This window comes from Pteropus alecto, unplaced genomic scaffold (assembly GCF_000325575.1).
Source record: "Pteropus alecto unplaced genomic scaffold, ASM32557v1 scaffold160, whole genome shotgun sequence".
NCBI lineage: Eukaryota > Metazoa > Chordata > Mammalia > Chiroptera > Pteropodidae > Pteropus > Pteropus alecto.
In genome coordinates, this window is record NW_006429864.1 from 785,346 (window position 1) to 796,591 (window position 11,246).

General features: G+C 47.7%; 1 protein-coding gene across 7 annotated transcripts in view; it reads left to right on the top strand.

Moving 5' to 3' along the window:
• Positions 1-11,246, top strand: part of MYO9B (myosin IXB) — a 64,149-nt gene that overhangs the window by 26,122 nt on the left and 26,781 nt on the right. For all 7 annotated transcript variants that reach the window (XM_006904262.3, XM_006904263.3, XM_006904265.3 and 4 more), the window contains exons 3-10: positions 3,054-3,116; positions 3,614-3,713; positions 3,977-4,077; positions 5,588-5,717; positions 6,721-6,810; positions 8,198-8,314; positions 8,649-8,783; positions 9,880-10,001. In XM_006904262.3, coding sequence (XP_006904324.1) covers positions 3,054-3,116; positions 3,614-3,713; positions 3,977-4,077; positions 5,588-5,717; positions 6,721-6,810; positions 8,198-8,314; positions 8,649-8,783; positions 9,880-10,001 — 858 coding nt within the window. The remainder of the gene's footprint in view (positions 1-3,053; positions 3,117-3,613; positions 3,714-3,976; positions 4,078-5,587; positions 5,718-6,720; positions 6,811-8,197; positions 8,315-8,648; positions 8,784-9,879; positions 10,002-11,246) is intronic.

Below are 11,246 nucleotides of genomic sequence, written 5' to 3' on the forward strand. Positions count from 1 at the left end.
GAATGCCAGGCTTCGAGTGCGCCAGGCCCCGAGGGCCCTGGGTATGCACCGCAAGCATGTCGGGGGAGATGCCCCACCTTCAGAGATCCACTTCTTAAAAAAGGGAGATGGCAACATCCGTAGGTGAGAGGTGGAAGAGGGGGAGATTAAAGAGGGGAAAAAAAATTTTTTTTTCCAGTAGTCCAGCAGGAGATACCCAAAGCATCTGACTGTGCAGACTACACCAAAACATACTATCTTTCTAGTTCCAGGGGCTCCCTTGGAGGGAACAGAGGTGCCAGGAGGCCGCCTTACATTTTCCTGGGTCCTGAACTGGCTCTGCAGGCTCCAGGCCAGAGCCTTTGCTCCCAGTGGGCACTGTTTCCCTCCTACTCTCCCCAGCTCTCCTTCTCCGTGTGGTCTTCATTTGGTGTCCTATGGCTGCTGTAACAAAGCGCCATAAACTGGCGATTTAAACCAATGGGAATTTTTTCTCACACAGTCCTGAAGGCCAGAAGTCTGAACTCAAGGTATCAGCAGTGCCACGTTCCCTCCAGAGGCTCTAGGGGAGGATCTTTCCGGGCTTCTTCCAGCCTCTCATGGCCCCAGGCATCCTTGGCTTGTAGCTGCCTCACTCCAATCTCTGCCTCCATCTTCGCACAGTCTTCCCTTATGTCTCTCTGTGTTTTTGTCTCTTCTGTCATTTAGGATACTTGTCATTGGATTTAGTACCTATCTAGGTAATCCAGGATGATTTCATCTTGAAATCCTTTACTTAATTACATCTGCAAAGACTTTCCAAATAAGATTCTAGTCACAGGTTCCAGGTGGATATATCTCCTGGGGGCCACTGTTCGACCCAGCACACCAGCAAGGGCTGGCCCTCAGCCAAATGATCTAGACTGCGCCTCCTACTGTAGGCACCCATCAAGCTCAAAGCCAGTGGCCCTGAGTGGTCAGATCTCATAGACCAGCTTTTGAGAGTATTATCTGTGGCCTTGAATTCAGGAAAGGAAGTGTCCCTTTGGCCCATGACCATGGCCTGCCCACACTCTAAAGAGAGAGGCGCACTTCCTGTCCAGAGAACAGCCACTGCCTGCTCACAGGGAGTGGGCCCAGACCTGGTTCTGCTTTTGGGCAGGTGACACTTCTCAATGCTGTTTCCTGGTGAGGCCAGGGGTCAGGGGCAGCCCAAGCCTTCCCCTAGTTCCCCAATTTGCAAGGCCTCATCTTCTTATGGGTTCAAGGGCTCAGTGCCAGAGGATCCCTAGCCCCCTACTAATCCTCATAGGGCCCTGGGGCCTTCTAGACGATCAAGAAAGGAAAGAGACTGTCATCAGTGAAATGACAGCTCCAGCCTGGTAATGGGTCACTGTCCTTTCCCATAAGCCGACACAACCCAGGGAATTGGCCACAAGTTGAAATTCCAACAGGAGTCAGATTCTAGAGCCAGGTACAGTCTCCCTCCCCAGGAAAACAAACTGCTGCTAACGAAAATAGTTTCTAGAGGAAGCAGAAATAGAAGAAAACATGGATATGAAAGAAGGGAGGAAACCCACTTGTGCGTGGTGTGTGTGTATGTGTGTCCTATGCAAGGCCGCAGACAGAAGACTGCCATCCTGGAGAGACAGGCAGGCACATCCAGCAAGTCCTGGATCAGGGGCCTGGCCCTGCCACCCCTCGGGCACCAGCTGCCTCTAATGCTCTAAAATAGGACGGGCTCAGATGAGGTTGACCTGCAGCCACATCCAGCTCCCATACTCGATGACATTGGATCCCATGAGAGACCAGCTCCTCCAACCCCCATGGGTGTGGAGGGAGGCTCATGCCAGGCTCGGGTTCCTGCCAGGCCACCTCCCTCCCGTGGGGTCCCCAGCAGCATGTAGCCTCTTCAGTTTTAGTACCTTGTCCATTAACAGGAGCCATAGTGCCCACCCCAGAGGGACAGGAGGATTGAAGGTATTAAATCTTACGCAGCAGTGTCTGGAACATTTGCCATCACTGCTGACAGTGTTGATAGTGTGGCTGCAGAGATTCCTGGTCCCTGCCCCAGCACCCACACAGCCTTATGGGGACATGTCCATCCAGTGTCCATCAACTGATAATGGATAAACAAAACGTGGTGTGTCCACATATATAAGATATTACTCAGCCATAAAAAGGAATGAAGTTCTGATACGTGCTACAACGTGGCTCAACCTCAGAATCATCGGGCCAAGAGAGAAGGCAGACATACAGAATGATTCGATTTCTTTACAATTCTAGAAAATCCAAACTGAAGTGGGGCTGATCAGTGGCTGCTTTGTGGGGGTGGTGAAGAGGAATGACACAGGGCCCAGGGAAGCTTTTCGGAGTGAGGGATATGTTCATTATCTTGATCATGTGTTGGATTCATGGGTGTTTACATGTGTCACAACTCATCAGATTGCATACTTTAAGTTTTTCATGCATCAATTAAACCTAATAAAACTATTTTTAAAAATTATGTGGATTATGAAAGGATCTAGTTAAAACACATCGCATTGCATACTTTATGTGCAGTTTATCATATATCGGTAATCAATAAAGCTGTAAAAAGAATAGAAAAATGAATCTGTTATCTTATATTTAGATTGTCAATTGGAGAAACATTTAATTGCTGGGGAGATGGTGGGAGCAGGGGGAGGTCTTCCCATATCATCAGGGAACACATGGGTACAATCGCTCCTGTTTGTACCCTGGGAGGGAGGTCCCACATGATGCCACCCGGGCTTCTGTGCAGCGGCCCCCCAGAATCTGGCCTGGGGAGCAGAAGTGGCCAACCCAGGTTCCTTATTTTTATAGATAGTAGTAATAGTCATAAGATGAGGCAGCACTTAGGGTGATCATATTTGCAGCATTTAGTATGATTGTATTTACAACATTCAGGGTGACTATCTTTATGACATTTAAGGCAATTACATGTACATATCTTTATTTACCTTGTGTTTAAAGAAGTTCATCCACAGCTGGCTTTACCATAGTAACAAATTAGTTCTATAAGGAAACAATATTAAAATGTAACATTTTATTTCTTCTTTTTCCTTTAATGACAGAGCTGTTGTTGAAAAATATCTGCTTGAAAAGTCTCGCCTGGTCTCTCAGGAGAAGGATGAGAGGTAGGACGAGATCTCGGCGAGCATCACGTCTGCCTTCCCTACAGAGGAGAGAGCAGACATCCCAAGATCGGGAAACTCCCCTGGGAGGCGGTGGCACAGCCCTCCAGGGAGCAAGGCCTGCCCTGTGGCTCTGAGTTTTATGCTCACACCTCAGAAGTCACCATTTTGTGTTTATTTTTGTGCCTCCCTGGGGCTCTTACCCTGAGTAGATGCTCAGATTCCTGCCATATGTGGTTACATTAGAGGCATTTCTCATTGACCAGTGAGTGAGACATACGCCTAACCCACCACCCCAACCCCTGAGAAATCTCACTGGAGCAGCTCATGTTTTGGGGTTTTTATTAAGACATAATAAGAATCAACTTATTGTCTCAAATTTGTATGGACTTGAGGTGCTTTTTCCTCCCTGGTCTCCAAAGCAACATTAGTAGTGATTTGAAGAGTAGCTGTTGCTTGGCCTCCAAAAATGACTTTTTTCCCCTAATTTTGACCCACAGGAACTACCACGTGTTTTATTACTTGTTACTTGGTGTCAGCGAGGAAGAGCAACAAGAATTTCAACTCAAGCAGCCTGAAGATTATTTCTACCTCAACCAGGTAAATAGCCCCAACCCAGGCCACAAATGCCACCTCTGTTCCCTTCAGGCTGTTTACGCACTCCTGGGAGGTCAGAGGCCGGCAGCTTTGGCCACCTCCAGCCCCAAAACCCGCTCCAGGGAGGCCCAGAGGAGGCTGCATAAAGGGGCCCATTCATTTCCCACATCCTGGGCACCGCCTCATCGGTTCCAGCCAAAATCCTTCTCACACGCCACCCTCATTGGCCCAGAAATACCCAGAGTGTCACCGACTTTGTTTTCCAGCATAACTTGAAAATCGAAGACGGCGAAGACCTGAAGCATGACTTTGAAAGACTCAAGCAGGCCATGGAGATGGTGGGCTTCCTCCCTGCCACCAAGAAACAGTAAGTGGGCTGGCCAGCCGTCCTGTCATCTCCCACACGGTACCCCTAGATCTAACTGGTCACTCTCTGAGATATGACTTATGCCCCAGTACTAAAGAGGGCATCCCAGTGACTATAAACACATGGAAAGGGACTCTCATCTTAGTCATTGGGAGATGCCAGTTAAAACCTCAGGGGCTTTTGCCCAACAGTGTTAAGGTACGTAGCACTGTGGAACTGTACACTTAAAATGGTAAAGAAGGTACATTTTATATGATGTGTATTTTACTACCATTAAATTTTTTTTAATTTTTGAAAACCACAGATGGTACTCTCCATACCTGCCGGACAGACAGTACATCCAGCAGGAACTGGGAGGGTGCAAATCAGGCCACTCGCTTTAGAAAACCATTTGGTCCTTTCTACTACAGTTATGTGTATACAACGAAATGCATACATTTGCTCACCCAAAGATACGCACACAAATGCACACAGCAGCCTCCTTTATAACAGCCCCAAAGCTTGGAAACCACCTCCAAACGCCAGGAGATTAAATAAATTAATAAACAAATGGCAATCTGATCCATGCAGGAGTCAGCAAACTTTCTGGAGAGGGCCAAATAGTAGATATTTTCAGCTTCATGGGCTGCGGGGTCTCTGTTACGTGTTTTTCTTTGCATTTCATTTTGCTTTTTAATAATACTTTTAAAACAATCAAAACTTAGTTCAGGGGCCGTATAAAAATGAACCCAAGTTTGCCAACTCCCAGACTACTCTACACCCAGCAGTGGTTCTCATGGCAGGGGGTTGGGAGGTTCTGTCCCCAGGGGGGACAGAGCCTTGTCTGGGGACATTTTCAGTTGTCACACTGCGTGTATGTGGGAGGCAGGGTGGGTGGAGGCCAGGGATGCTACTCAACATCACATAGTGCCCAGGACGCCCACCCCCTCAGCAAAGAATGATCTGGCCCCAGATGCCAGCAGTGCCGAGGCTGATATGCTGGTCTGTAGCACCGAGGGTGAACAAACCAAGTCGGTGCGCAGTGACATGCATCGTACCTCCACATCACAGTTGTTTAGTGACAGGCCTCATACAAGTCCATATAATTTCATAGATATCAAGTTCACAGACAGTGTTAGATGTCAGGACAGCAGTTTCTCTGTTGGACTGGGTGGTTCCAGGGCCTGGAATGTTCTGTTGGTCTGAGTGAGTGGTAGTTAACGAGGATCTGTACCTTTTGTGACAATTCATCTCTACACTTGGGAATTGTGGGGTTTTTTGAGTGTGCATGCTATGTCTCCATAAAAATAAATTTTATTCATCCACCAACAACAACAAAAGAATAGAGCTATCTGTCTACTAAGTCACATTCCACAGAGAGAGCCCCTGGCAGAGAGATTCAGCCTTTTTCAAACTTCATATGTTCTGACTAGAACTTGATGGTGTTAGGAATTCAACCCAATTGTATGGAAGGTTCCGTCATCTCACAATTGGATAAACTGCACCAACTGAGGCTCCTTTTCTCTCCTAGGATTTTTTCTGTCCTCTCAGCCATCCTGTACCTGGGCAACGTCACATACAAGAAGAGAGCCACAGGCCGAGACGAAGGCCTGGAGGTCGGGCCTCCCAAGGTGCTGGACACGCTGTCACAGCTCCTAAAGGTAACACTTCCTGCCCTCAGCTGCCGCAGAGCATGCCGGGCCAACTCAGGGCCTATGGCCACGGAGGATCTAGAATTTCCTGCGTTGGCCGTGCTTCTGTAAACCCAGGCCTGCGCTTACTTCCTCCCCGCCATCTCCGCTGTGTCCCTTCCTCATTTCTGAGGGACTCCCTCCCGGGCAGGGTCACCTCCCACCTCTGTCCCTCATGTAAAAGGCTCTTTAAAACCGTAATTTGGTCAGCGAGGTCATCTTCTCATTGGACCTGCCATCCCTTTGTCCGCACTGGTTCTCGACTCCAAGGACAATGTCAGGAGGTATTTTTGGTTGTCACAACTTGAGGGGTTTCTGGTAGGTAGAGACCAGGGATGCCACTTGACTTTAAATAATGCATAGGACGCCCCCAACCCCCAGCAAAGAATGGTCCAGCCCTGAGTGTTGGTAGTGCTGAGGCTGAGAAGCCCTGCCCTCAGTCTCTCTGTTTTCAAAGCATGCATTCTATTTGTAGCTCTTCCTAAAGAAGGAGCCCTGGCTTCTGTTGTGTACAAGAAGATGAGTGAACACACGTACCCAGACATCAAGACAGCTTCCCCCGCCCCTACTGTGGACTGCTGCTGGCTTGTGTAGGGGGCTTGGTAGTCAGGGAGGGAAAAGCCCCTCACCAGCCCCTGCATGTAGTCTGGGAACAACTATACATGTAGGTCACCAAGCAGTATGTGGGCTCGAGGACTACAGTGACACCCAGACCTATGCAACCGTATACTGAGGGCTGTCAGCCATGGGCACTGAGCAAGCCTGTGGGTGTGATCATTCTGAAACACACTGAGCATAGCACACACTCTTCACTGGTTGGCAGCCGTGAGGATGGGCTTTGGGCCCACTTCCTGGCATAGCTGCTGGGGGTCCTTCTGCCTTCCTCTGGCTTCAGGCCTTATCTCAATGACACGAGAACCCACTGGACAAGTTCTTCACCACCCCTCTTATCTGCTCCTTGACCTTGAAACAGGTAAAGCGAGAAATCTTGGTGGAGGTTCTGACCAAAAGAAAAACAGTGACTGCCAACGACAAGCTCATCCTTCCCTACAGTCTCAGCGAGGTGAGCACTGCCCCAGGCTTGTGCAGGGCACTGGGCCCCAAAACACGAGTAGAAAGAGGTCCTTTGGAAACAGAGCGGGTGGTCTTTTTCCTGCCCTGAAAGTGACAGAGAACCCTGGTGGCACCTCTGGTTCTCATGTGAGCTCAGGCTCAGCACAGACCAGCTGAGACAGCAAATTACAATCTGAGAGTCAGAACTTGGGCCACGTGTATTCATCTCTGTGTTCCTGACTCCTCCGTGGGCATGCTGGTTCTCACCAGCAGAGAATGTGAGACCTGCAACTCACAGGCCAAATCTGGCCCACCACTTGCTTTTGTAAATAAAGTTTTATTGGCATGGAGCCATGCCTGTTTGTTTACACGCTGCTTTCCTGCTACAGCACAGAGCTGAGTAGTTGCAACAATGACCATCTGGCCCGCAAAGCCAAGAATATTGATTCTCTGGCCCTTTGCAGGAAAAAATTGTCGATCCCAGAGCTAGAATATAACCTTTACAACCATTACATGGGTCCCTAAATCTTGATAAGGCGCCTCTCTCTGGCCTTTGCCTTGGTCTGGATGTTTGTGGTGTGTTTTTCTTGTGTTTTATTTCTCAAGAGCAATACTGACTACAGCTTGCAGCTTGGACGGCAGCAGGAAAGTACCTAGCCACTGAGGGGATTTTTAGCTGTTGGTGGAAGCTACTTGGGTAGCTCAAATGGGCACAGTCTGAGCCCCCGCGGGCAGAGGCACTCTGCAATGTTATGTGAAAGTTTCTGTAGAACCCCTCAAACCCCAGGAGCACCGCCGCCCCCTAGAAGCACCATGCTAAGTGAAAGACGGCAGGCATGGGGCTGTATCCCTCACGGCTTCATTTTCACAGCTTCCTGAGAAAGATAAAACCAAAGGGGATGGGGAGGGCCATTCTAGATCTTGATTGCAGCCGACTACATCTGTCACGATTTAGATCTAAGCACATAAAAAAAAGGAATTTCTTGTATATAAATTAAACCTTCATAAGCCTTTTAAAAAATGGTTAAAGCCAGTTACTGCTTTTATGATATTAGCCCCATGGTGCTCCCAAAACAGCAAGAGACCTAGCTTCGAAACTAGCTTGGCCTCCTGGCTAGTTTGCCGTCCCTGAGTCTGCATTCTAACCTCATCAGTCCCCAGTGGCTCTGAGAAGTAAGCTGGCACATGAGAAAGACTTGGCTGAAACACAGGCCCCTGGGTCAGGGCTTCATGGTTCATGCTTTGACGTGCAAGGGCATCCGAGCTGACAGGGTGGTGAGCAAAGTGAGAAGGGGCGTGTCAGATGAGTTGGATATTTAAAGTTACCGCCTCGACTTCCCCTGTGTGCAGTGCAGGGCCTGCCTTGCCAAGGTGTGACACCTCCTCTGTGCCCACAGGCCATCACCGCCCGCGACTCCATGGCCAAGTCTCTGTACAGTGCCCTGTTTGACTGGATTGTCCTGCGCATCAACCATGCCCTCCTCAATAAGAAAGACATGGAAGAGTCTGTCTCAGTGAGTGTCCTACCCCCACCTCACCTGTCCGCCCAGCTGGGCCAGGGGAGACCATGTCCATGGTGCCACACAGGTGGATGGTCTGTGACGTTGGGAGCTAAGGCGGCTGCAGCCAGTGTCAGGCGAGAGTCCAGTTCCTCCTAGCCCAGAGAACAAGACCGGATACAATTCTCAGGGTCCAGCACAAAATGAAAACCCTGGGCTCCTTGTTCAAGTATTACACATTCCAAGACCGCAACAGCAGAGCATTCAGTCAAGCACAGGACCCTTATGACCAAACAGGTGCTCCCATGAGGGGACCCACCAGTAACAACTGTTTCCTCTGTCTCTCCAGTGCTTGTCCATCGGGGTCCTCGACATCTTTGGGTTTGAGGACTTCGAGAGGAACAGTTTTGAACAGTTCTGCATCAACTATGCCAACGAGCAGCTCCAGTATTACTTCAACCAGCACATTTTCAAACTAGAGCAGGTAAGGAAGTGCTGTTGTCACCCATCCAGCCCGACAGAGGATGGGATGAGCTAGAACTGGGATCTCCCTCGGGGCCCAGTTTGTCAGCAAACCTGCCCCAGAATTTTTCTCTGCAAAAAGGGAAAGTCCAGGAAAATCCCACCCAGCCTGGGATGAGGCAAACTGTCAGGGATATTTTTGGCCGCAGGTCAATTTTGTACCTTCTCTCTGCTCAAACATGAAAGTTGTTTAATGGAAAAGAAATGGAGTTGCCTTATAAGGATTTCCTTTAGTCAGTGATATCGATAATCTATATTATGTGTCTTTTCACTACTAAATACTCAGCTATCTTTACCCACATGTCACCCTGCATGTTGATGATTCTGATGGGAGAAATCAACTGATGAGTTATATAAATATTTAGCTGATTTTACTATTATGCTTTCTGGCTGTCTGTCCAGTGAGTTGTGAGGGAAGAGTAAAATACAGTGAATCGCAAAGATTTGGAAATATGGGGTTAAAGTAAGTATGTTATTAAAGTTGTCTTCACCTGTTTCTTTTTACATTTTAAAATGCGGCTATCAGAAAATTTGAAGTTACGTAGGTCACTTACATTATATGGCTATTATAGACATTGCGGTTCCAGAGCAGCAACCCAACAGTCAAATCCAGCCCCACTACCTGTTTTTATAAACAAAGTTTATTGGCACATGAACCCGCTCATTTATTTACATATCAAGTTACAGCAGCAGAACCGAGTAATCTTGACAGACACCATCTAGCTCTTAAAGCCCAGCATACTTACAGTCTGGCCCTTTTAAAGAGAAAGTTTGTTGACTCCTGGGTGACTTTTAAGTATGATTTTAAGCTCCTTACTCTGATAGATGTTTGAGAATGTACATTCTATTTCATGGTGCTAATTATTAACTTATGTAATAATCTTACATAATTATTAATGCATTTCTGTTGATATAATATGTATTCTGTTACTTACACATCTACATGTAAATGTGTACATGCATACATAAATATAACACGTTTATATGTAACGTGCTGTGTAATTGTTAACACAGCCATGAAATAATGAACTTATTGGATACCCCCCCAAACTCTGCAGGAGGAGTACCAGAGTGAAGGGATCTCATGGCACAACATCGACTACACAGACAATGTCGGCTGCATCCATCTGATTAGCAAGAAGCCCACTGGCCTCTTCTATCTGCTGGACGAAGAGAGCAAGTGAGTTTCCAGGGCCCGGTGCGTCTGCAAACCCGGGCGCTTGGTGCATTTCCGTAGCCCTCAGAGGTACCCCAAATCCAAACATCCTGAGAACTTCTGAGTTTCTCAGATTCATTTGGCCATAAATCCTGACCTCACATTTGCGAAGTGCATGTATCATTCCCCATAGAAATATTAACACATGCGATAACTGAACTCTGAAATACACCGGCTTGGGAGTTATTGGAAGAGGATTATGGAACCTGCGTCTAGAATCTGGGCACAGGATTGGTGCACTCTTACAAAGTGCAGTGCGTGGACTCAGGGTCCCAGACACCAGACTCTACCAAGCCTGGCATCCCTTGTCCACAGGATGTGGTGAAGGCTAGAAGGGATATTTATAAGGCGCCTCATGCTTGGTCACCCAGCTGTAGTCACTGGAATCTCAGTCACTAAATTTCACTTACCAAATTCATTTCCTGCCAACTGCTGTAATAAATGACCACAAAGAGGACAGTGTAAAACAACAGAAGTTTATCCTCTCGTTCTGAAGGTCAGAAGTCCAAAATCACTATAAGTGGGCAGAAATCAAGGTGTCGGCAGGACCATGCTCCCTCCCAAGTCTCTAGGGGAGAATCCTTCCTATCTCTTTCAGCTTCTAGTGGCCCCAGGTATCCTTGGCTTGTGTCTACATCACCTGAATCTCTGCCTTTGCAGTCATATCACTGTCTCTTCTTCTGTCTCTGTCTCATCTCCTCTTCTTATAAAGATCCTAGTCATATTAGGTTAGTGCCTCATGACTTTGTTTTAACTTGATTACACCTACGAAGACTCTATTTCCAAATAAGGTCACATTCATAGCTTCCAGGTATCAGGACGTGTCTTTTATTTACACCTCTTTATTGGACCTTTGTGTGCTGCTGAGGCCTCTGTGGGGCTGAGGCAATTAGGCTCACCTCCTACCTCACATCAAGTCCCCATCCAAGATGGGGACAGACTGGTTTATTCATACCAGAATCCAGGTAGACAACCTTCAGATAAGAGAAGGGGCAGGGCATTAGGAACGGCTAAATTGTCACCCCCAGGAAACCCCCAGAGCTACACCTGGGGGAGGCATGTGAGGCAGGGCCTGGCCCAGCAGGGTTGGAACTGTCTTTGTTTAAAATCTGGCCATTTTGCTTTATTGTAGATTTTTTATATTTATTTATTTGGATTTTCTAAAATAGTGCATTAAAATGTTATGTATACTGACAGCCATGTAAGCGG